General features: G+C 39.6%; 1 protein-coding gene across 1 annotated transcript in view; it reads left to right on the top strand.

Moving 5' to 3' along the window:
* The window catches only part of LOC134754953 (uncharacterized), a 48102-nt gene extending 21417 nt beyond the window's left edge, over window positions 1–26685 (top strand). The window contains exon 2 of the mRNA XM_063691441.1: window positions 26462–26685. Coding sequence (XP_063547511.1) covers window positions 26462–26659 — 198 coding nt within the window. The 3' untranslated portion in view covers window positions 26660–26685. The remainder of the gene's footprint in view (window positions 1–26461) is intronic.
* The last annotated feature ends 1268 nt before the right edge of the window (window positions 26686–27953 follow it).

Here is a 27953-nt window from a genome sequence, read left to right as displayed (position 1 = left end):
CAAGACTGGAGCTTTTCTATCTTGAATCATAAACTATGTCATTCTGACTTACTTTTATATTTAAATACTTCCCTATATTCCTATGGCATCTGCCTGACTCACTTCGACTCAAAATACACTTACTGCGCTCGACGATCTCGTTCTACCTCACCTTACTGCTCGTTCCACCACCAGCCCGAAGCTCAATGCCACACGGCGCGACGGCAGAGCAATAGTAAACGTTTTCGACACTATAAAGTTTGTTCTAGCACTCCGAACCGAACTCTATGCCACCGGCGAGAAGGCAGAGTTATGCCAAAAGATTTAGGTATTCTTTAGCACTAATAACTTTTTTTAACTTTGGTCTAGGGCTAGGCTCAATGTACACGCAGAGTCACCCCTTACGCGTCTGAATATCTATGATTGAATGTCCCAAAAGAAAGCTCGATATTTTCCCGCGCGCGAACAGAGCTTGAATAGAGATTGAATATCCCGCCTACAAACATCATCATCTATTTATAGTAAAATATTTTTATTAATTAATTTTTACTCCGACTAAATGAAATTCGCCCCTATTATTATCAAGTTAAAGTTCCCCTTGCCTGATTTAATGACTATTATTAGTTTCATTCATTCCTCACATTCCATTCAATCCACGCCCTTTAAAAGCCCAAAAAAATGAAAAAATAATAAATAAATTAAATAATTAATTGAAATTACAGGTTGAAGAGTTAGAAATCAAATTCCAAATCCAGAGATAAATGAAAATAAAAATGGTCAAAGTCCGTTGTAATTTTAAATTTTAATCGTAAATAGTGTTTTGAAACAAAAGGGTATCATGTCGTCAATACTTTTGTTGAAGGTGTGCGAAACTGGCCATGTTTCCCCTTTTCATTTTTTTCAAAAATCACGTTTGTGATATGGAAGCCCCACTTAAATATTAATATTATTCTGTTTTTAGTATTTGTTGTTATAGCGGCAATAGAAATACATCATCTGTGAAAACTCAACTGTCTAGCTATCACTGTTCATGAGATACAGCCTGGTGACAAACAGACGGACAGACAGATGGACAGACAGACTGACAGACAGACGGACAGACAGACGGACAGACAGACAGACAGACGGACAGTGGAGTCTTAGTAATAGGGTCCCGCTTTTACCCTTTGGGTACGGATCCCTAAAAATCACGTTTGTCGTATGGGAGCGCCACTTAAATATTTATATTATTCTGTTTTTAGTATTTGTGGTTATAGCGGCAATAGAAATACATCATCCGTGAAAACTTCAACTGTCTAGCTATCACGGTTCATGAGATAAAGCCTGGTGACATACAGACGGACAGACAGATGGACAAACAGACTGACAGACAGACGGACAGACAGACGGACAGACGGACAGACAGACAGACAGACGGACAGTGGAGTCTTAGTAATAGGGTCCCGCTTTTACCCTTTGGGTACGGATCCCTAAAAATCACGTTTGTCGTATGGGAGCGCCACTTAAATATTTATATTATTCTGTTTTTAGTATTTGTGGTTATAGCGGCAATAGAAATACATCATCTGTGAAAACTTCAACTGTCTAGCTATCACGGTTCATGAGATAAAGCCTGGTGACAGATAGACGAAAAGACAGACGGACAGACAGACGGACAGACAGAAAGACGGACAGTGGAGTCTTTGTAATAGGGTCCCGCTTTTACCCTTTGGGTACGGATCCCTAAAAATCACGTTTGTCGTATGGGAGCGCCACTTAAATATTTATATTATTCTGTTTTTAGTATTTGTGGTTATAGCGGCAATAGAAATACATCATCTGTGAAAACTTCAACTGTCTCGCTATCACGGTTCATGAGATAAAGCCTGGTGACAGATAGACGAAAAGACAGACGGACAGACAGACGGACAGACAGAAAGACGGACAGTGGAGTCTTTGTAATAGGGTCCCGCTTTTACCGTTTGGGTACGGATCCCTAAAAATCACGTTTGTGATATGGGAGCCCCACTTAAATATTAATATTATTCTGTTTTTAGTATTTGTTGTTATAGCGGCAATAGAAATACATCATCTGTGAAAACTTCAACTGTCTAGCTATCACGGTTCATGAGATACAGCCTGGTGACATACAGACGGACAGACAGATGGACAGACAGACTGACAGACAGACGGACAGACAGACGGACAGACGGACAGACAGACAGACAGACGGACAGTGGAGTCTTAGTAATAGGGTCCCGCTTTTACCCTTTGGGTACGGATCCCTAAAAATCACGTTTGTCGTATGGGAGCGCCACTTAAATATTTATATTATTCTGTTTTTAGTATTTGTGGTTATAGCGGCAATAGAAATACATCATCCGTGAAAACTTCAACTGTCTAGCTATCACGGTTCATGAGATAAAGCCTGGTGACAGACAGACGGACAGACAGACGGACAGACAGAAAGACGGACAGTGGAGTCTTTGTAATAGGGTCCCGCTTTTACCCTTTGGGTACGGATCCCTAAAAATCACGTTTGTCGTATGGGAGCCCCACTTAAATATTAATATTATTCTGTTTTTAGTATTTGTTTTTATAGCGGCAATAGAAATACTTCATCTGTGAAAACTTCAACTGTCTAGCTATCACGGTTCATGAGACACAGCCTGGTGACAAACAGACGGACAGACAGACGGACAGACAGACAGACGGACAGTGGAGTCTTAGTAATAGGGCCTCGCTTTTAGCCTTTGGGTACGGATCCCTAAAAATCACGTTTGTCGTATGGGAGCGCCACTTAAATATTTATATTATTCTGTTTTTAGTATTTGTGGTTATAGCGGCAATAGAAATACATCATCCGTGAAAACTTCAACTGTCTAGCTATCACGGTTCATGAGATAAAGCCTGGTGACAGACAGACGAAAAGACAGACGGACAGACAGACGGACAGACAGAAAGACGGACAGTGGAGTCTTTGTAATAGGGTCCCGCTTTTACCCTTTGGGTACGGATCCCTAAAAATCACGTTTGTCGTATGGGAGCGCCACTTAAATATTTATATTATTCTGTTTTTAGTATTTGTTTTTATAGCGGCAATAGAAATACTTCATCTGTGAAAACTTCAACTGTCTAGCTATCACGGTTCATGAGACACAGCCTGGTGACAAACAGACGGACAGACAGACGGACAGACAGACAGACGGACAGTGGAGTCTTAGTAATGGGGCCCCGCTTTTAGCCTTTGGGTACGGATCCCTAAAAATCACGTTTGTCGTATGGGAGCGCCACTTAAATATTTATATTATTCTGTTTTTAGTATTTGTGGTTATAGCGGCAATAGAAATACATCATCCGTGAAAACTTCAACTGTCTAGCTATCACGGTTCATGAGATAAAGCCTGGTGACAGACAGACGGACAGACAGAAAGACGGACAGTGGAGTCTTTGTAATAGGGTCCCGCTTTTACCCTTTAGGTACGGATCCCTAAAAATCACGTTTGTCGTATGGGAGCGCCACTTAAATATTTATATTATTCTCTTTTTATTATTCGTTGTTATAGCGGCAATAGAAATACTTCATCTGTGAAAACTTCAACTGTCTAGCTATCACGGTTCAGGGGATACAGCCTGGTGACAAACAGACGGACAGACAGACGGACAGACAGACGGACAGACAGACGGACAGACAGACAGACGGACAGTGGAGTCTTAATAATAGAGTCCCACTTTTACCGTTTGGGTACGGATCCCTAAAAATCACGTTTGTGATATGGGAGCCCCACTTAAATATTAATATTATTCTGTTTTTAGTATTTGTTGTTATAGCGGCAATAGAAATACATCATCTGTGAAAACTTCAACTGTCTAGCTATCACGGTTCATGAGATACAGCCTGGTGACAAACAGACGGACAGACAGATGGACAGACAGACTGACAGACAGACGGACAGACAGACGGACAGACGGACAGACAGACAGACAGACGGACAGTGGAGTCTTAGTAATAGGGTCCCGCTTTTACCCTTTGGGTACGGATCCCTAAAAATCACGTTTGTCGTATGGGAGCGCCACTTAAATATTTATATTATTCTGTTTTTAGTATTTGTGGTTATAGCGGCAATAGAAATACATCATCTGTGAAAACTTCAACTGTCTCGCTATCACGGTTCATGTGATAAAGCCTGGTGACAGATAGACGAAAAGACAGACGGACAGACAGACGGACAGACAGAAAGACGGACAGTGGAGTCTTTGTAATAGGGTCCCGCTTTTACCGTTTGGGTACGGATCCCTAAAAATCACGTTTGTGATATGGGAGCCCCACTTAAATATTAATATTATTCTGTTTTTAGTATTTGTTGTTATAGCGGCAATAGAAATACATCATCTGTGAAAACTTCAACTGTCTAGCTATCACGGTTCATGAGATACAGCCTGGTGACATACAGACGGACAGACAGATGGACAGACAGACTGACAGACAGACGGACAGACAGACGGACAGACGGACAGACAGACAGACAGACGGACAGTGGAGTCTTAGTAATAGGGTCCCGCTTTTACACTTTGGGTACGGATCCCTAAAAATCACGTTTGTCGTATGGGAGCGCCACTTAAATATTTATATTATTCTGTTTTTAGTATTTGTGGTTATAGCGGCAATAGAAATACATCATCCGTGAAAACTTCAACTGTCTAGCTATCACGGTTCATGAGATAAAGCCTGGTGACAGACAGACGAAAAGACAGACGGACAGACATACGGACAGACAGAAAGAAGGACAGTGGAGTCTTTGTAATAGGGTCCCGCTTTTACCCTTTGGGTACGGATCCCTAAAAATCACGTTTGTCGTATGGGAGCGCCACTTAAATATTTATATTATTCTGTTTTTAGTATTTGTTTTTATAGCGGCAATAGAAATACTTCATCTGTGAAAACTTCAACTGTCTAGCTATCACGGTTCATGAGACACAGCCTGGTGACAAACAGACGGACAGACAGACGGACAGATAGACAGACGGACAGTGGAGTCTTAATAATAGAGTCCCACTTTTACCGTTTGGGTACGGATCCCTAAAAATCACGTTTGTCGTATGGGAGCGCCACTTAAATATTTATATTATTCTGTTTTTAGTATTTGTTTTTATAGCGGCAATAGAAATACTTCATCTGTGAAAACTTCAACTGTCTAGCTATCACGGTTCATGAGATAAAGCCTGGTGACAGACAGACGAAAAGACAGACGGACAGACAGACGGACAGACAGAAAGACGGACAGTAGAGTCTTTGTAATAGGGTCCCGCTTTTACCCTTTGGGTACGGATCCCTAAAAATCACGTTTGTCGTATGGGAGCGCCACTTAAATATTTATATTATTCTCTTTTTATTATTCGTTGTTATAGCGGCAATAGAAATACTTCATCTGTGAAAACTTCATCTGTCTAGCTATCACGGTTCAGGGGATACAGCCTGGTGACAAACAGACGGACAGACAGACGGACAGACAGACGGACAGACAGACAGACGGACAGTGGAGTCTTAATAATAGAGTCCCACTTTTACCGTTTGGGTACGGATCCCTAAAAATCACGTTTGTGATGTGGGAGCCCCACTTAAATATTAATATTATTCTGTTTTTAGTATTTGTTGTTATAGCGGCAATAGAAATACATCATCTGTGAAAACTTCAACTGTCTAGCTATCACGGTTCATGAGATACAGCCTGGTGACAAACAGACGGACAGACAGATGGACAGACAGACTGACAGACAGACGGACAGACAGACGGACAGACGGACAGACAGACAGACAGACGGACAGTGGAGTCTTAGTAATAGGGTCCCGCTTTTACCCTTTGGGTACGGATCCCTAAAAATCACGTTTGTCGTATGGGAGCGCCACTTAAATATTTATATTATTCTGTTTTTAGTATTTGTGGTTATAGCGGCAATAGAAATACATCATCCGTGAAAACTTCAACTGTCTAGCTATCACGGTTCATGAGATAAAGCCTGGTGACAGACAGACGAAAAGACAGACGGACAGACAGACGGACAGACAGAAAGACGGACAGTGGAGTCTTTGTAATAGGGTCCCGCTTTTACCCTTTGGGTACGGATCCCTAAAAATCACGTTTGTCGTATGGGAGCGCCACTTAAATATTTATATTATTCTGTTTTTAGTATTTGTGGTTATAGCGGCAATAGAAATACATCATCCGTGAAAACTTCAACTGTCTAGCTATCACGGTTCATGAGATAAAGCTTGGTGACAGACAGACGAAAAGACAGACGGACAGACAGAAAGACGGACAGTGGAGTCTTTGTAATAGGGTCCCGCTTTTACCCTTTGGGTACGGATAACTAAAAATCACGTTTGTCGTATGGGAGCGCCACTTAAATATTTATATTATTCTCTTTTTATTATTCGTTGTTATAGCGGCAATAGAAATACTTCATCTGTGAAAACTTCAACTGTCTAGCTATCACGGTTCAGGGGATACAGCCTGGTGACAAACAGACAGACAGACAGACGGACAGACAGACGGACAGACAGACAGACGGACAGTGGAGTCTTAATAATAGAGTCCCACTTTTACCGTTTGGGTACGGATCCCTAAAAATCACGTTTGTGATATGGGAGCCCCACTTAAATATTAATATTATTCTGTTTTTAGTATTTGTTGTTATAGCGGCAGTAGAAATACATCATCTGTGAAAACTTCAACTGTCTAGCTATCACGGTTCATGAGATACAGCCTGGTGACATACAGACGGACAGACAGATGGACAGACAGACTGACAGACAGACGGACAGACAGACGGACAGACGGACAGACAGACAGACAGACGGACAGTGGAGTCTTAGTAATAGGGTCCCGCTTTTACCCTTTGGGTACGGATCCCTAAAAATCACGTTTGTCGTATGGGAGCGCCACTTAAATATTTATATTATTCTGTTTTTAGTATTTGTGGTTATAGCGGCAATAGAAATACATCATCCGTGAAAACTTCAACTGTCTAGCTATCACGGTTCATGAGATAAAGCCTGGTGACAGACAGACGAAAAGACAGACGGACAGACAGACGGACAGACAGAAAGACGGACAGTGGAGTCTTTGTAATAGGGTCCCGCTTTTACCCTTTGGGTACGGATCCCTAAAAATCACGTTTGTCGTATGGGAGCGCCACTTAAATATTTATATTATTCTCTTTTTATTATTCGTTGTTATAGCGGCAATAGAAATACTTCATCTATGAAAACTTCAACTGTCTAGCTATCACGGTTCAGGGGATACAGCCTGGTGACAAACAGACGGACAGACCGACGGACAGACAGACGGACAGACAGACAGACGGACAGTGGAGTCTTAGTAATAGGGTCCCGCTTTTACCCTTTGGGTACGGATCCCTAAAAATCACGTTTGTCGTATGGGAGCGCCACTTAAATATTTATATTATTCTGTTTTTAGTATTTGTGGTTATAGCGGCAATAGAAATACATCATCTGTGAAAACTTCAACTGTCTAGCTATCACGGTTCATGAGATAAAGCCTGGTGACAGATAGACGAAAAGACAGACGGACAGACAGACGGACAGACAGAAAGACGGACAGTGGAGTCTTTGTAATAGGGTCCCGCTTTTACCGTTTGGGTACGGATCCCTAAAAATCACGTTTGTGATATAGGAGCCACACTTAAATATTAATATTATTCTGTTTTTAGTATTTGTTGTTATAGCGGCAATAGAAATACATCATCTGTGAAAACTTCAACTGTCTAGCTATCACGGTTCATGAGAAACAGCCTGGTGACAAACAGACGGACAGACAGATGGACAGACAGACTGACAGACAGACGGACAGACAGACGGACAGACGGACAGACAGACAGACAGACGGACAGTGGAGTCTTAGTAATAGGGTCCCGCTTTTACCCTTTGGGTACGGATCCCTAAAAATCACGTTTGTCGTATGGGAGCGCCACTTAAATATTTATATTATTCTGTTTTTAGTATTTGTTTTTATAGCGGCAATAGAAATACTTCATCTGTGAAAACTTCATCTGTCTAGCTATCACGGTTCATGAGACACAGCCTGGTGACAAACAGATGGACAGACAGACGGACAGACAGACTGACAGACGACGGACAGACAGACAGACGGACAGTGGAGTCTTAGTAATAGGGTCCCGCTTTTACCCTTTGGGTACGGATCCCTAAAAATCACGTTTGTCGTATGGGATCCCCACTTAAATATATATATTATTCTGTTTTTAGTATTTGTTGTTATAGCGGCAATAGAAATACATCATCTGTGAAAACTTCAACTGTCTAGCTATCACGGTTCATGAGATACAGCCTGGTGACAAACAGATGGACAGACAGACGGACAGACAGACAGACGGACGGACGGACAGTGGAGTCTTAGTAATAGGGTCCCGCGTTTACCCTTTGGGTATTTATATTATTCTGTTCTTAGTATTTGTTGTTATAGCTGCAATAGAAATACATCATCTGTGAAAACTTCAACTGCCTAGCTATCACGGTTTATGAGATACATGCAGCCTGGTGATAGACGGACAGACAGACAGACAGCAGAGTCCCGTTTTTACCCTTTGGGTACGGAAACCTAAAAATGCTCGATTATGATGTTTAAAATTCAAAAATTACTACCTGCCTATAAGGTGAACTCCACCTTCTCCATTTTAATGTCCCCAGCTTGGACCTTCAGTGCCCTCGGTGTCCGACGTCCAACTTAAAAAGGCAGAAAGTGCGCTTTAAACACGTCAATCGCCACTTAAGAGGCCGGCAAGCTCGGCCGAATTTCACCTTCCCATACAAATGAAGTCCCTCCGCACTGTTTCTCTTCCAAAACGGATTTCCTTTCCGTTCACTGCATTTCCTTCTCAACTTAACTAGACGGAGCCCCGCTATTTCTGGGCGGTTTGCCCTTCGGTACGACATTCAGACGTACTCTATGAGTAAACTACTGTTGAAACTCGTACAACTCGAACCTAACCTACCTATTGATTTAGCGTGATTTCCTTGAAAACATTACACTTTGGGGAAATCAGAGTAGGTAGGTAGGGACGTTAGGTTCGTTATGTAGCTTCAGATGCCCGCGGTGCAAACCGCCCAGAAATAGGAGCCCCGCGAAGCGGGGCTTCGTCTAGTTAAGTTGTGAGGGAAATGTTTCTTGGAAAAGAAACAGTGCAGTGGAACTACGGGTAAAAATAAATTACCCGTACGAGTAGACCCACTGGCGAACTCTGTGGGTCTACGAAAAAAAACCGTGGACCCACTGTGGTACAAAACAGTGAGACCACGGGTAATACGCGGATAATACTATATATCATATACCTAGGTGTATAAGCATTTACATTGGAACTTATTTTTTTGAATACTTTTTAAATAGCACTTTGTATTGAAATTACCTTCATGTAGAATTGTGAGCCTTCGTTTTTATCCATGGAGACGATCACTATAGGAGCTATACGAAAAAAGAATACATTAATATACAACCATTGTAACAACAACTCATAATATTACCCTGATTATCCGTTATTTACCTAGTGAAGATCATCAAAGAGCATAGGTATATATGTAGTGGGGTACTCGCTGAGATACATCGGGTTTAAAAATAAATCAATGGAATGTCTCTCGGTTGGAAAAAATTGTAGCTCATTTAAAATACGCTGTATTGTACATAATGACCATGTTCATTATTTTAAATTCCATGTTTCGACAATTAGTATTGACAATGTTACATAGAGCGTCATCTTGACATTACTTTAGAAAGTCACACATATTGGTCAACTATTTATATATTTTTTTAATGATGGAGTAAGACTGACGAGATTACCGCACTTCAGAAATGCTTTAAACGTCAAGTTGAATTTTGCCTTGTAGCGACATCTAGCGGTGAGTAGAAAAATTAAGGCGTAATTAACAACAATTAATTCACTCATTAAACAGTTATATTTTGAATCCTGCAAGCGTATGACCTCAGCTTTATTATACGAAAAATAGCTTATACAGATACTTTTCACATGATATACATTGCATATGTATAGACTTTTATTCCGCTGTACAGCAAGTCATTTTTAGTATGACGATTTTTTTAAACTGTTAATTGAATCCTTTTAAATACTTTATCGTTGATGTTGATACATAAAGCATTCTTAATATTCTTTCAATTAAAATAACTGCTTGTGTGCAACTTTTTTTTTGTATAGCTCGGTCCCTGCAAGTTGTCTAAGGTTGGTGCCATACAATAAAATGATACTACGATTAAGAGCTTTAAAACGATATATGTCTCAACAGTATACATCCATGGGACACTTCTCATACTAAAGTGCCCATTTCTCCTTTCTTTATTGTTGGTATGAATTCCAATCTGGATAGCAGAATAATGGTTACTTAAATCTAGAAATTTAACAAATAATAAAATATTGGGCTATCATCCCAAAAGGGTTAATGATGAATTTATTTGATTAAGAAGATTGTTGATTATTTATCTTTATTATAAGGAAAGTCCTACTCCTGAATATCTAATTCGAAAAATCTTTGCAACTCAATTACTAGTACCGAATTTATTCGTAACACAAAAAATATGTAAATTAAACTATAGAACCTTCCTGAAAATTTACATAAGCACATAAATGACCTGTAAAATTACATAAACATATAATGTCCTGAAATATTACACAGTAAATCACACTGTAATGAAAAATCCACTCACCAAGACTGGAGCTTTTCTATCTTGAATCATAAACTATGTCATTCTGACTTACTTTTATATTTAAATACTTCCCTATATTCCTATGGCATCTGCCTGACTCACTTCGACTCAAAATACACTTACTGCGCTCGACGATCTCGTTCTACCTCACCTTACTGCTCGTTCCACCACCAGCCCGAAGCTCAATGCCACACGGCGCGACGGCAGAGCAATAGTAAACGTTTTCGACACTATAAAGTTTGTTCTAGCACTCCGAACCGAACTCTATGCCACCGGCGAGAAGGCAGAGTTATGCCAAAAGATTTAGGTATTCTTTAGCACTAATAACTTTTTTTAACTTTGGTCTAGGGCTAGGCTCAATGTACACGCAGAGTCACCCCTTACGCGTCTGAATATCTATGATTGAATGTCCCAAAAGAAAGCTCGATATTTTCCCGCGCGCGAACAGAGCTTGAATAGAGATTGAATATCCCGCCTACAAACATCATCATCTATTTATAGTAAAATATTTTTATTAATTAATTTTTACTCCGACTAAATGAAATTCGCCCCTATTATTATCAAGTTAAAGTTCCCCTTGCCTGATTTAATGACTATTATTAGTTTCATTCATTCCTCACATTCCATTCAATCCACGCCCTTTAAAAGCCAAAAAAAATGAAAAAATAATAAATAAATTAAATAATTAATTGAAATTACAGGTTGAAGAGTTAGAAATCAAATTCCAAATCCAGAGATAAATGAAAATAAAAATGGTCAAAGTCCGTTGTAATTTTAAATTTTAATCGTAAATAGTGTTTTGAAACAAAAGGGTATCATGTCGTCAATACTTTTGTTGAAGGTGTGCGAAACTGGCCATGTTTCCCCTTTTCATTTTTTTCAAAAATCACGTTTGTGATATGGAAGCCCCACTTAAATATTAATATTATTCTGTTTTTAGTATTTGTTGTTATAGCGGCAATAGAAATACATCATCTGTGAAAACTCAACTGTCTAGCTATCACTGTTCATGAGATACAGCCTGGTGACAAACAGACGGACAGACAGATGGACAGACAGACTGACAGACAGACGGACAGACAGACGGACAGACAGACAGACAGACGGACAGTGGAGTCTTAGTAATAGGGTCCCGCTTTTACCCTTTGGGTACGGATCCCTAAAAATCACGTTTGTCGTATGGGAGCGCCACTTAAATATTTATATTATTCTGTTTTTAGTATTTGTGGTTATAGCGGCAATAGAAATACATCATCCGTGAAAACTTCAACTGTCTAGCTATCACGGTTCATGAGATAAAGCCTGGTGACAGACAGACGAAAAGACAGACGGACAGACAGAAAGACGGACAGTGGAGTCTTTGTAATAGGGTCCCGCTTTTACCCTTTGGGTACGGATCCCTAAAAATCACGTTTGTCGTATGGGAGCCCCACTTAAATATTAATATTATTCTGTTTTTAGTATTTGTGGTTATAGCGGCAATAGAAATACATCATCTGTGAAAACTTCAACTGTCTAGCTATCACGGTTCATGAGATAAAGCCTGGTGACAGATAGACGAAAAGACAGACGGACAGACAGACGGACAGACAGAAAGACGGACAGTGGAGTCTTTGTAATAGGGTCCCGCTTTTACCCTTTGGGTACGGATCCCTAAAAATCACGTTTGTCGTATGGGAGCGCCACTTAAATATTTATATTATTCTGTTTTTAGTATTTGTGGTTATAGCGGCAATAGAAATACATCATCTGTGAAAACTTCAACTGTCTCGCTATCACGGTTCATGAGATAAAGCCTGGTGACAGATAGACGAAAAGACAGACGGACAGACAGACGGACAGACAGAAAGACGGACAGTGGAGTCTTTGTAATAGGGTCCCGCTTTTACCGTTTGGGTACGGATCCCTAAAAATCACGTTTGTGATATGGGAGCCCCACTTAAATATTAATATTATTCTGTTTTTAGTATTTGTTGTTATAGCGGCAATAGAAATACATCATCTGTGAAAACTTCAACTGTCTAGCTATCACGGTTCATGAGATACAGCCTGGTGACATACAGACGGACAGACAGATGGACAGACAGACTGACAGACAGACGGACAGACAGACGGACAGACGGACAGACAGACAGACAGACGGACAGTGGAGTCTTAGTAATAGGGTCCCGCTTTTACCCTTTGGGTACGGATCCCTAAAAATCACGTTTGTCGTATGGGAGCGCCACTTAAATATTTATATTATTCTGTTTTTAGTATTTGTGGTTATAGCGGCAATAGAAATACATCATCCGTGAAAACTTCAACTGTCTAGCTATCACGGTTCATGAGATAAAGCCTGGTGACAGACAGACGAAAAGACAGACGGACAGACAGACGGACAGACAGAAAGACGGACAGTGGAGTCTTTGTAATAGGGTCCCGCTTTTACCCTTTGGGTACGGATCCCTAAAAATCACGTTTGTCGTATGGGAGCCCCACTTAAATATTAATATTATTCTGTTTTTAGTATTTGTTTTTATAGCGGCAATAGAAATACTTCATCTGTGAAAACTTCAACTGTCTAGCTATCACGGTTCATGAGACACAGCCTGGTGACAAACAGACGGACAGACAGACGGACAGACAGACAGACGGACAGTGGAGTCTTAGTAATAGGGCCCCGCTTTTAGCCTTTGGGTACGGATCCCTAAAAATCACGTTTGTCGTATGGGAGCGCCACTTAAATATTTATATTATTCTGTTTTTAGTATTTGTGGTTATAGCGGCAATAGAAATACATCATCCGTGAAAACTTCAACTGTCTAGCTATCACGGTTCATGAGATAAAGCCTGGTGACAGACAGACGAAAAGACAGACGGACAGACAGACGGACAGAAAGAAAGACGGACAGTGGAGTCTTTGTAATAGGGTCCCGCTTTTACCCTTTGGGTACGGATCCCTAAAAATCACGTTTGTCGTATGGGAGCGCCACTTAAATATTTATATTATTCTGTTTTTAGTATTTGTTTTTATAGCGGCAATAGAAATACTTCATCTGTGAAAACTTCAACTGTCTAGCTATCACGGTTCATGAGACACAGCCTGGTGACAAACAGACGGACAGACAGACGGACAGACAGACAGACGGACAGTGGAGTCTTAGTAATGGGGCCCCGCTTTTAGCCTTTGGGTACGGATCCCTAAAAATCACGTTTGTCGTATGGGAGCGCCACTTAAATATTTATATTATTCTGTTTTTAGTATTTGTGGTTATAGCGGCAATAGAAATACATCATCCGTGAAAACTTCAACTGTCTAGCTATCACGGTTCATGAGATAAAGCCTGGTGACAGACAGACGAAAAGACAGACGGACAGACAGACGGACAGACAGAAAGACGGACAGTGGAGTCTTTGTAATAGGGTCCCGCTTTTACCCTTTAGGTACGGATCCCTAAAACTCACGTTTGTCGTATGGGAGCGCCACTTAAATATTTATATTATTCTCTTTTTATTATTCGTTGTTATAGCGGCAATAGAAATACTTCATCTGTGAAAACTTCAACTGTCTAGCTATCACGGTTCAGGGGATACAGCCTGGTGACAAACAGACGGACAGACAGACGGACAGACAGACGGACAGACAGACAGACGGACAGTGGAGTCTTAATAATAGAGTCCCACTTTTACCGTTTGGGTACGGATCCCTAAAAATCACGTTTGTGATATGGGAGCCCCACTTAAATATTAATATTATTCTGTTTTTAGTATTTGTTGTTATAGCGGCAATAGAAATACATCATCTGTGAAAACTTCAACTGTCTAGCTATCACGGTTCATGAGATACAGCCTGGTGACAAACAGACGGACAGACAGATGGACAGACAGACTGACAGACAGACGGACAGACAGACGGACAGACGGACAGACAGACAGACAGACGGACAGTGGAGTCTTAGTAATAGGGTCCCGCTTTTACCCTTTGGGTACGGATCCCTAAAAATCACGTTTGTCGTATGGGAGCGCCACTTAAATATTTATATTATTCTGTTTTTAGTATTTGTGGTTATAGCGGCAATAGAAATACATCATCTGTGAAAACTTCAACTGTCTCGCTATCACGGTTCATGTGATAAAGCCTGGTGACAGATAGACGAAAAGACAGACGGACAGACAGACGGACAGACAGAAAGACGGACAGTGGAGTCTTTGTAATAGGGTCCCGCTTTTACCGTTTGGGTACGGATCCCTAAAAATCACGTTTGTGATATGGGAGCCCCACTTAAATATTAATATTATTCTGTTTTTAGTATTTGTTGTTATAGCGGCAATAGAAATACATCATCTGTGAAAACTTCAACTGTCTAGCTATCACGGTTCATGAGATACAGCCTGGTGACATACAGACGGACAGACAGATGGACAGACAGACTGACAGACAGACGGACAGACAGACGGACAGACGGACAGACAGACAGACAGACGGACAGTGGAGTCTTAGTAATAGGGTCCCGCTTTTACACTTTGGGTACGGATCCCTAAAAATCACGTTTGTCGTATGGGAGCGCCACTTAAATATTTATATTATTCTGTTTTTAGTATTTGTGGTTATAGCGGCAATAGAAATACATCATCCGTGAAAACTTCAACTGTCTAGCTATCACGGTTCATGAGATAAAGCCTGGTGACAGACAGACGAAAAGACAGACGGACAGACAGACGGACAGACAGAAAGAAGGACAGTGGAGTCTTTGTAATAGGGTCCCGCTTTTACCCTTTGGGTACGGATCCCTAAAAATCACGTTTGTCGTATGGGAGCGCCACTTAAATATTTATATTATTCTGTTTTTAGTATTTGTTTTTATAGCGGCAATAGAAATACTTCATCTGTGAAAACTTCAACTGTCTAGCTATCACGGTTCATGAGACACAGCCTGGTGACAAACAGACGGACAGACAGACGGACAGACAGACAGACGGACAGTGGAGTCTTAATAATAGAGTCCCACTTTTACCGTTTGGGTACGGATCCCTAAAAATCACGTTTGTGATATGGGAGCCCCACTTAAATATTAATATTATTCTGTTTTTAGTATTTGTTGTTATAGCGGCAATAGAAATACATCATCCGTGAAAACTTCAACTGTCTAGCTATCACGGTTCATGAGATAAAGCCTGGTGACAGACAGACGAAAAGACAGACGGACAGACAGACGGACAGACAGAAAGACGGACAGTAGAGTCTTTGTAATAGGGTCCCGCTTTTACCCTTTGGGTACGGATCCCTAAAAATCACGTTTGTCGTATGGGAGCGCCACTTAAATATTTATATTATTCTCTTTTTATTATTCGTTGTTATAGCGGCAATAGAAATACTTCATCTGTGAAAACTTCATCTGTCTAGCTATCACGGTTCAGGGGATACAGCCTGGTGACAAACAGACGGACAGACAGACGGACAGACAGACGGACAGACAGACAGACGGACAGTGGAGTCTTAATAATAGAGTCCCACTTTTACCGTTTGGGTACGGATCCCTAAAAATCACGTTTGTGATATGGGAGCCCCACTTAAATATTAATATTATTCTGTTTTTAGTATTTGTTGTTATAGCGGCAATAGAAATACATCATCTGTGAAAACTTCAACTGTCTAGCTATCACGGTTCATGAGATACAGCCTGGTGACAAACAGACGGACAGACAGATGGACAGACAGACTGACAGACAGACGGACAGACAGACGGACAGACGGACAGACAGACAGACAGACGGACAGTGGAGTCTTAGTAATAGGGTCCCGCTTTTACCCTTTGGGTACGGATCCCTAAAAATCACGTTTGTCGTATGGGAGCGCCACTTAAATATTTATATTAATTCTGTTTTTAGTATTTGTGGTTATAGCGGCAATAGAAATACATCATCTGTGAAAACTTCAACTGTCTAGCTATCACGGTTCATGAGATAAAGCCTGGTGACAGATAGACGAAAAGACAGACGGACAGACAGACGGACAGACAGAAAGACGGACAGTGGAGTCTTTGTAATAGGGTCCCGCTTTTAACGTTTGGGTACGGATCCCTAAAAATCACTGTTTGTGATATGGGAGCCCCACTTAAAAATTAATATTATTCTGCTTTTAGTATTTGATGTTATAGCGGCAATAGAAATACATCATCTGTGAAAACTTCAACTGTCTAGCTATCACGGTTCATGAGATACAGCCTGGTGACAAACAGACGGACAGACAGACGGACAGGCAGACTGACAGACGACGGACAGACAGACAGACGGACAGTGGAGTCTTTGTAATAGGGTCCCGCTTTTACCCTTTGGGTACGGATCCCTAAAAATCACGTTTGTCGTATGGGAGCGCCACTTAAATATTTATATTATTCTCTTTTTATTATTCGTTGTTATAGCGGCAATAGAAATACTTCATCTGTGAAAACTTCAACTGTCTAGCTATCACGGTTCAGGGGATACAGCCTGGTGACAAACAGACGGACAGACAGACGGACAGACAGACGGACAGACAGACAGACGGACAGTGGAGTCTTAATAATAGAGTCCCACTTTTACCGTTTGGGTACGGATCCCTAAAAATCACGTTTGTGATATGGGAGCCCCACTTAAATATTAATATTATTCTGATTTTAGTATTTGTTGTTATAGCGGCAATAGAAATACATCATCTGTGAAAACTTCAACTGTCTAGCTATCAAGGTTCATGAGATACAGCCTGGTGACAAACAGACGGACAGACAGATGGACAGACAGACTGACAGACAGACGGACAGACAGACGGACAGACGGACAGACAGACAGACAGACGGACAGTGGAGTCTTAGTAATAGGGTCCCGCTTTTACCCTTTGTGTACCGATCCCTAAAAATCACGTTTGTCGTATGGGAGCGCCACTTAAATATTTATATTATTCTGTTTTTAGTATTTGTGGTTATAGCGGCAATAGAAATACATCATCTGTGAAAACTTCAACTGTCTAGCTATCACGGTTCATGAGATAAAGCCTGGTGACAGATAGACGAAAAGACAGACGGACAGACAGACGGACAGACAGAAAGACGGACAGTGGAGTCTTTGTAATAGGGTCCCGCTTTTACCGTTTGGGTACGGATCCCTAAAAATCACGTTTGTGATATAGGAGCCACACTTAAATATTAATATTATTCTGTTTTTAGTATTTGTTGTTATAGCGGCAATAGAAATACATCATCTGTGAAAACTTCAACTGTCTAGCTATCACGGTTCATGAGATACAGCCTGGTGACAAACAGACGGACAGACAGATGGACAGACAGACTGACAGACAGACGGACAGACAGACGGACAGACGGACAGACAGACAGACAGACGGACAGTGGAGTCTTAGTAATAGGGTCCCGCTTTTACCCTTTGGGTACGGATCCCTAAAAATCACGTTTGTCGTATGGGAGCGCCACTTAAATATTTATATTATTCTGTTTTTAGTATTTGTTTTTATAGCGGCAATAGAAATACTTCATCTGTGAAAACTTCAACTGTCTAGCTATCACGGTTCATGAGACACAGCCTGGTGACAAACAGATGGACAGACAGACGGACAGACAGACTGACAGACGACGGACAGACAGACAGACGGACAGTGGATTCTTAGTAATAGGGTCCCGCTTTTACCCTTTGGGTACGGATCCCTAAAAATCACGTTTGTCGTATGGGATCCCCACTTAAATATATATATTATTCTGTTTTTAGTATTTGTTGTTATAGCGGCAATAGAAATACATCATCTGTGAAAACTTCAACTGTCTAGCTATCACGGTTCATGAGATACAGCCTGGTGACAAACAGATGGACAGACAGACGGACAGACAGACAGACGGACGGACGGACAGTGGAGTCTTAGTAATAGGGTCCCGCGTTTACCCTTTGGGTATTTATATTATTCTGTTCTTAGTATTTGTTGTTATAGCTGCAATAGAAATACATCATCTGTGAAAACTTCAACTGCCTAGCTATCACGGTTTATGAGATACATGCAGCCTGGTGATAGACGGACAGACAGACAGACAGCAGAGTCCCGTTTTTACCCTTTGGGTACGGAAACCTAAAAATGCTCGATTATGATGTTTAAAATTCAAAAATTACTACCTGCCTATAAGGTGAACTCCACCTTCTCCATTTTAATGTCCCCAGCTTGGACCTTCAGTGCCCTCGGTGTCCGACGTCCAACTTAAAAAGGCAGAAAGTGCGCTTTAAACACGTCAATCGCCACTTAAGAGGCCGGCAAGCTCGGCCGAATTTCACCTTCCCATACAAATGAAGTCCCTCCGCACTGTTTCTCTTCCAAAACGGATTTCCTTTCCGTTCACTGCATTTCCTTCTCAACTTAACTAGACGGAGCCCCGCTATTTCTGGGCGGTTTGCCCTTCGGTACGACATTCAGACGTACTCTATGAGTAAACTACTGTTGAAACTCGTACAACTCGAACCTAACCTACCTATTGATTTAGCGTGATTTCCTTGAAAACATTACACTTTGGGGAAAACAGAGTAGGTAGGTAGGGACGTTAGGTTCGTTATGTAGCTTCAGATGCCCGCGGTGCAAACCGCCCAGAAATAGGAGCCCCGCGAAGCGGGGCTTCGTCTAGTTAAGTTGTGAGGGAAATGTTTCTTGGAAAAGAAACAGTGCAGTGGAACTACGGGTAAAAATAAATTACCCGTACGAGTAGACCCACTGGCGAACTCTGTGGGTCTACGAAAAAAAACCGTGGACCCACTGTGGTACAAAACAGTGAGACCACGGGTAATACGCGGATAATACTATATATCATATACCTAGGTGTATAAGCATTTACATTGGAACTTATTTTTTTGAATACTTTTTAAATAGCACTTTGTATTGAAATTACCTTCATGTAGAATTGTGAGCCTTCGTTTTTATCCATGGAGACGATCACTATAGGAGCTATACGAAAAAAGAATACATTAATATACAACCATTGTAACAACAACTCATAATATTACCCTGATTATCCGTTATTTACCTAGTGAAGATCATCAAAGAGCATAGGTATATATGTAGTGGGGTACTCGCTGAGATACATCGGGTTTAAAAATAAATCAATGGAATGTCTCTCGGTTGGAAAAAATTGTAGCTCATTTAAAATACGCTGTATTGTACATAATGACCATGTTCATTATTTTAAATTCCATGTTTCGACAATTAGTATTGACAATGTTACATAGAGCGTCATCTTGACATTACTTTAGAAAGTCACACATATTGGTCAACTATTTATATATTTTTTTAATGATGGAGTAAGACTGACGAGATTACCGCACTTCAGAAATGCTTTAAACGTCAAGTTGAATTTTGCCTTGTAGCGACATCTAGCGGTGAGTAGAAAAATTAAGGCGTAATTAACAACAATTAATTCACTCATTAAATAGTTATATTTTGAATCCTGCAAGCGTATGACCTCAGCTTTATTATACGAAAAATAGCTTATACAGATACTTTTCACATGATATACATTGCATATGTATAGACTGTTATTCCGCTGTACAGCAAGTCATTTTTAGTATGACGATTTTTTTAAACTGTTAATTGAATCCTTTTAAATACTTTATCGTTGATGTTGATACATAAAGCATTCTTAATATTCTTTCAATTAAAATAACTGCTTGTGTGCAACTTTTTTTTTGTATAGCTCGGTCCCTGCAAGTTGTCTAAGGTTGGTGCCATACAATAAAATGATACTACGATTAAGAGCTTTAAAACGATATATGTCTCAACAGTATACATCCATGGGACACTTCTCATACTAAAGTGCCCATTTCTCCTTTCTTTATTGTTGGTATGAATTCCAATCTGGATAGCAGAATAATGGTTACTTAAATCTAGAAATTTAACAAATAATAAAATATTGGGCTATCATCCCAAAAGGGTTAATGATGAATTTATTTGATTAAGAAGATTGTTGATTATTTATCTTTATTATAAGGAAAGTCCTACTCCTGAATATCTAATTCGAAAAATCTTTGCAACTCAATTACTAGTACCGAATTTATTCGTAACACAAAAAATATGTAAATTAAACTATAGAACCTTCCTGAAAATTTACATAAGCACATAAATGACCTGTAAAATTACATAAACATATAATGTCCTGAAATATTACACAGTAAATCACACTGTAATGAAAAATCCACTCACCAAGACTGGAGCTTTTCTATCTTGAATCATAAACTATGTCATTCTGACTTACTTTTATATTTAAATACTTCCCTATATTCCTATGGCATCTGCCTGACTCACTTCGACTCAAAATACACTTACTGCGCTCGACGATCTCGTTCTACCTCACCTTACTGCTCGTTCCACCACCAGCCCGAAGCTCAATGCCACACGGCGCGACGGCAGAGCAATAGTAAACGTTTTCGACACTATAAAGTTTGTTCTAGCACTCCGAACCGAACTCTATGCCACCGGCGAGAAGGCAGAGTTATGCCAAAAGATTTAGGTATTCTTTAGCACTAATAACTTTTTTTAACTTTGGTCTAGGGCTAGGCTCAATGTACACGCAGAGTCACCCCTTACGCGTCTGAATATCTATGATTGAATGTCCCAAAAGAAAGCTCGATATTTTCCCGCGCGCGAACAGAGCTTGAATAGAGATTGAATATCCCGCCTACAAACATCATCATCTATTTATAGTAAAATATTTTTATTAATTAATTTTTACTCCGACTAAATGAAATTCGCCCCTATTATTATCAAGTTAAAGTTCCCCTTGCCTGATTTAATGACTATTATTAGTTTCATTCATTCCTCACATTCCATTCAATCCACGCCCTTTAAAAGCCCAAAAAAATGAAAAAATAATAAATAAATTAAATAATTAATTGAAATTACAGGTTGAAGAGTTAGAAATCAAATTCCAAATCCAGAGATAAATGAAAATAAAAATGGTCAAAGTCCGTTGTAATTTTAAATTTTAATCGTAAATAGTGTTTTGAAACAAAAGGGTATCATGTCGTCAATACTTTTGTTGAAGGTGTGCGAAACTGGCCATGTTTCCCCTTTTCATTTTTTTCAAAAATCACGTTTGTGATATGGAAGCCCCACTTAAATATTAATATTATTCTGTTTTTAGTATTTGTTGTTATAGCGGCAATAGAAATACATCATCTGTGAAAACTCAACTGTCTAGCTATCACTGTTCATGAGATACAGCCTGGTGACAAACAGACGGACAGACAGATGGACAGACAGACTGACAGACAGACGGACAGACAGACGGACAGACAGACAGACAGACGGACAGTGGAGTCTTAGTAATAGGGTCCCGCTTTTACCCTTTGGGTACGGATCCCTAAAAATCACGTTTGTCGTATGGGAGCGCCACTTAAATATTTATATTATTCTGTTTTTAGTATTTGTGGTTATAGCGGCAATAGAAATACATCATCCGTGAAAACTTCAACTGTCTAGCTATCACGGTTCATGAGATAAAGCCTGGTGACAGACAGACGAAAAGACAGACGGACAGACAGACGGACAGACAGAAAGACGGACAGTGGAGTCTTTGTAATAGGGTCCCGCTTTTACCCTTTGGGTACGGATCCCTAAAAATCACGTTTGTCGTATGGGATCCCCACTTAAATATATATATTATTCTGTTTTTAGTATTTGTTGTTATAGCGGCAATAGAAATACATCATCTGTGAAAACTTCAACTGTCTAGCTATCACGGTTCATGAGATACAGCCTGGTGACAAACAGATGGACAGACAGACGGACAGACAGACAGACGGACGGACGGACAGTGGAGTCTTAGTAATAGGGTCCCGCTTTTACCCTTTGGGTATTTATATTATTCTGTTCTTAGTATTTGTTGTTATAGCGGCAATAGAAATACATCATCTGTGAAAACTTCAACTGCCTAGCTATCACGGTTTATGAGATACATGCAGCCTGGTGATAGACGGACAGACAGACAGACAGCATAGTCCCGTTTTTACCCTTTGGGTACGGAAACCTAAAAATGCTCGATTATGATGTTTAAAATTCAAAAATTACTACCTGCCTATAAGGTGAACTCCACCTTCTCCATTTTAATGTCCCCAGCTTGGACCTTCAGTGCCCTCGGTGTCCGACGTCCAACTTAAAAAGGCAGAAAGTGCGCTTTAAACACGTCAATCGCCACTTAAGAGGCCGGCAAGCTCGGCCGAATTTCACCTTCCCATACAAATGAAGTCCCTCCGCACTGTTTCTCTTCCAAAACGGATTTCCTTTCCGTTCACTGCATTTCCTTCTCAACTTAACTAGACGGAGCCCCGCTATTTCTGGGCGGTTTGCCCTTCGGTACGACATTCAGACGTACTCTATGAGTAAACTACTGTTGAAACTCGTACAACTCGAACCTAACCTACCTATTGATTTAGCGTGATTTCCTTGAAAACATTACACTTTGGGGAAAACAGAGTAGGTAGGTAGGGACGTTAGGTTCGTTATGTAGCTTCAGATGCCCGCGGTGCAAACCGCCCAGAAATAGGAGCCCCGCGAAGCGGGGCTTCGTCTAGTTAAGTTGTGAGGGAAATGTTTCTTGGAAAAGAAACAGTGCAGTGGAACTACGGGTAAAAATAAATTACCCGTACGAGTAGACCCACTGGCGAACTCTGTGGGTCTACGAAAAAAAACCGTGGACCCACTGTGGTACAAAACAGTGAGACCACGGGTAATACGCGGATAATACTTTATATCATATACCTAGGTGTAAAAGCATTTACATTGGAACTTATTTTTTTGAATACTTTTTAAATAGCACTTTGTATTGAAATTACCTTCATGTAGAATTGTGAGCCTTCGTTTTTATCCATGGAGACGATCACTATAGGAGCTATACGAAAAAAGAATACATTAATATACAACCATTGTAACAACAACTCATAATATTACCCTGATTATCCGTTATTTACCTAGTGAAGATCATCAAAGAGCATAGGTATATATGTAGTGGGGTACTCGCTGAGATACATCGGGTTTAAAAATAAATCAATGGAATGTCTCTCGGTTGGAAAAAATTGTAGCTCATTTAAAATACGCTGTATTGTACATAATGACCATGTTCATTATTTAAATTGCATGTTTTGACAATTAGTATTGACAATGTTACATAGAGCGTCATCTTGACATTACTTTAGAAAGTCACACATATTGGTCAACTATTTATATATTTTTTTAATGATGGAGTAAGACTGACGAGATTACCGCACTTCAGAAATGCTTTAAACGTCAAGTTGAATTTTGCCTTGTAGCGACATCTAGCGGTGAGTAGAAAAATTAAGGCGTAATTAACAACAATTAATTCACTCATTAAATAGTTATATTTTGATTCCTGCAAGCGTATGACCTCAGCTTTATTATACGAAAAATAGCTTATACAGATACTTTTCACATGATATACATTGCATATGTATAGACTGTTATTCCGCTGTACAGCAAGTCATTTTTAGTATGACGATTTTTTTAAACTGTTAATTGAATCCTTTTAAATACTTTATCGTTGATGTTGATACATAAAGCATTCTTAATATTCTTTCAATTAAAATAACTGCTTGTGTGCAACTTTTTTTTTGTATAGCTCGGTCCCTGCAAGTTGTCTAAGGTTGGTGCCATACAATAAAATGATACTACGATTAAGAGCTTTAAAACGATATATGTCTCAACAGTATACATCCATGGGACACTTCTCATACTAAAGTGCCCATTTCTCCTTTCTTTATTGTTGGTATGAATTCCAATCTGGATAGCAGAATAATGGTTACTTAAATCTAGAAATTTAACAAATAATAAAATATTGGGCTATCATCCCAAAAGGGTTAATGATGAATTTATTTGATTAAGAAGATTGTTGATTATTTATCTTTATTATAAGGAAAGTCCTACTCCTGAATATCTAATTCGAAAAATCTTTGCAACTCAATTACTAGTACCGAATTTATTCGTAACACAAAAAATATGTAAATTAAACTATAGAACCTTCCTGAAAATTTACATAAGCACATAAATGACCTGTAAAATTACATAAACATATAATGTCCTGAAATATTACACAGTAAATCACACTGTAATGAAAAATCCACTCACCAAGACTGGAGCTTTTCTATCTTGAATCATAAACTATGTCATTCTGACTTACTTTTATATTTAAATACTTCCCTATATTCCTATGGCATCTGCCTGACTCACTTCGACTCAAAATACACTTACTGCGCTCGACGATCTCGTTCTACCTCACCTTACTGCTCGTTCCACCACCAGCCCGAAGCTCAATGCCACACGGCGCGACGGCAGAGCAATAGTAAACGTTTTCGACACTATAAAGTTTGTTCTAGCACTCCGAACCGAACTCTATGCCACCGGCGAGAAGGCAGAGTTATGCCAAAAGATTTAGGTATTCTTTAGCACTAATAACTTTTTTTAACTTTGGTCTAGGGCTAGGCTCAATGTACACGCAGAGTCACCCCTTACGCGTCTGAATATCTATGATTGAATGTCCCAAAAGAAAGCTCGATATTTTCCCGCGCGCGAACAGAGCTTGAATAGAGATTGAATATCCCGCCTACAAACATCATCATCTATTTATAGTAAAATATTTTTATTAATTAATTTTTACTCCGACTAAATGAAATTCGCCCCTATTATTATCAAGTTAAAGTTCCCCTTGCCTGATTTAATGACTATTATTAGTTTCATTCATTCCTCACATTCCATTCAATCCACGCCCTTTAAAAGCCCAAAAAAATGAAAAAATAATAAATAAATTAAATAATTAATTGAAATTACAGGTTGAAGAGTTAGAAATCAAATTCCAAATCCAGAGATAAATGAAAATAAAAATGGTCAAAGTCCGTTGTAATTTTAAATTTTAATCGTAAATAGTGTTTTGAAACAAAAGGGTATCATGTCGTCAATACTTTTGTTGAAGGTGTGCGAAACTGGCCATGTTTCCCCTTTTCATTTTTTTGGGGGTACGAAACATACACGATTTCCCCTTTTGCAAATTTTGTTGAAAATTGTTTCTGATTATTTTTGCTAATATAAAACACTTTTAAATCCGTAATCGATATTTTGAAACCCTGCGAGGGTTAACACTAATAATTAACTTGAATGTACTCACAGTTTATCTTCTTAATTAAGAAACTTAAAAAACACTGCAGTGTCCCTTTATATCCGGTTACGATAAGGACCATGAATAAAATTTGGTTTTTCTTCGTGTAATTTGTACTAATTTAAATAAAATCCGAAAATTATATAAAAGAGCGACTTATTTTATTCCCATGACAGATGTGAGTGACACAATTCTTTTTAGTTATTCAAACTCAAAATTATGTCATTATCAAATATGCACATTAAAACGTAAAAAGGTTGCAATCTGAACATTATCTTTATGTTGATAAAATTACGTTTTATCAATGTTTTAACAAGACAAAGACAAAATTAATTAAGAATGTAAGGCAACAAATAACCCGACCAAATTACGTAGGTTGTTTTGGTAGTATTTCGGTGTATGGTGGCGCCGCCTAATTACTGTTTTTTGATGGACACTTTTCATACATAGAGATTTGGCTCCTTTATATAGTCTTCATTTCATGACAATGATACTGCCTGCGTCAACGCGCTCTTGAAGTATCCATCAATATCTTTACGGACAAATCAAAGTCATCCCTAATTCGAATAACAACTTTTGACCAATTGTCAACAGAACCTCCTAAGCCGGAGCGGCAACCTCAACGAGCAGTTCAAATGGGAGGCCATCGCCACAGCCCGAGGGCTCTGCACACTCACGGACAACTGCGCTTGCACGGATTGTGCACGTGCTAAATACTTAGCAGGGATGGCGGATGGAGACGGCGGGATGAGCGCGGCGCCCTTACTGAGCGTAGGGTGTGTCTTACAGTAAGGTTCTATCACAGTTTTGATATAAAAATGTAACATATAAGGTTGCCAGAGCTCAACGAGGGAGAGGAGTGTTAGTGTCGGCAACGCGCATGTAACTCCTAAGCCGGGCTAGCACATGATTGGCGCGAGAGTATCTCTCCGCGACATAGACTACCCGTTCCCCTTTAATTCATAGTTAGTAAAAGACGGGTAGTCTATCTCGCGGCGAGATACTGTCGCGTCAATCATGTGCTCGGCCTACTGGAGTTGCAGGCGTACATAGGCTACGGAGACTGCTTAACATCAGGCGGGCCGTATGCTTGTTTGCCACCGACGTAGTATAGAAACAATGAAAATAGCTGTGCTTAAGTACTTAATTTGGAGGAAGGTCATTCCAATGTATTCTTTTTCTACAGAAGTATTCTAGAATTTTGTACAGATAGTCATAAAATATTAAAAATGTTTCTCAATTTTGAGTGTGACAGTGAGAAGAATTTTTGGTATTTATGGTTGATATTTCAATATCTACTAAAAGAGTAGATAGGTTAGACATACAGATATCTAATGTGCACTGACTGACAACTGCACTTGCACGGATTGTGCACGTGCTAAATACTTAGCGGGTATGGCCGGTACCGTAATAATGAAAATGTTTATCAATATTCTGAATGACAAGACATACTTACTTTTAAGGAAGAGCGGTGCCTCTTAACACAGGTATTTTCTTACTTAAAAAGAGGCACCAACACTTACCTAAGTAATTCTTAAACGAAATAAACAATTTTTCATTTTTCATTTTTTCATTTTCATTTTCACTTACTGAATGTGTTACATTTTTGCTATAGAAAAAAGGTAAATAACAGCGAAAAGACTTGTTATTATGATTCTCGATCTAGGTATTTTATTTATGAAATCTCTTCCGAAGCGTAATTTTGTGAGCTACGTAATTTCAGCTGTAGAAATTCTAATATCGGAAACATTTTGCGTCTTGCGTTTATGTACAGAAACGGTCAGAAACTGCGTACTTTTATAACTAAAGTTAAAGTTATCATTACGGAATTAAGCCTTAATGATATAAATGGCCATCTCTCAACGTAATTAAAACTAATTAGCTCCCATTAGCAAGCCTCGGAGCACTGATTAAAACTAATTAATTATGCATAGGTAACTCTAAAATACCGGTCCTAGCGGTTTTGATATGCATCTGGCTTTTAGATATTTTGTGAAAATTTGTGCGAACGAGATGAGCTGATAGTAATATTTAGCTCAGGAGCGCCGAGACAGTATTTCGCCCGCGAAATAGTCTTTTTACAAAA

Source organism: Cydia strobilella, chromosome Z (assembly GCF_947568885.1).
Source record: "Cydia strobilella chromosome Z, ilCydStro3.1, whole genome shotgun sequence".
Taxonomy (NCBI): domain Eukaryota; kingdom Metazoa; phylum Arthropoda; class Insecta; order Lepidoptera; family Tortricidae; genus Cydia; species Cydia strobilella.
The sequence above is the reverse complement of the archived record's forward strand: the minus strand, read 5'-3'. Positions and strand labels throughout refer to the sequence as shown.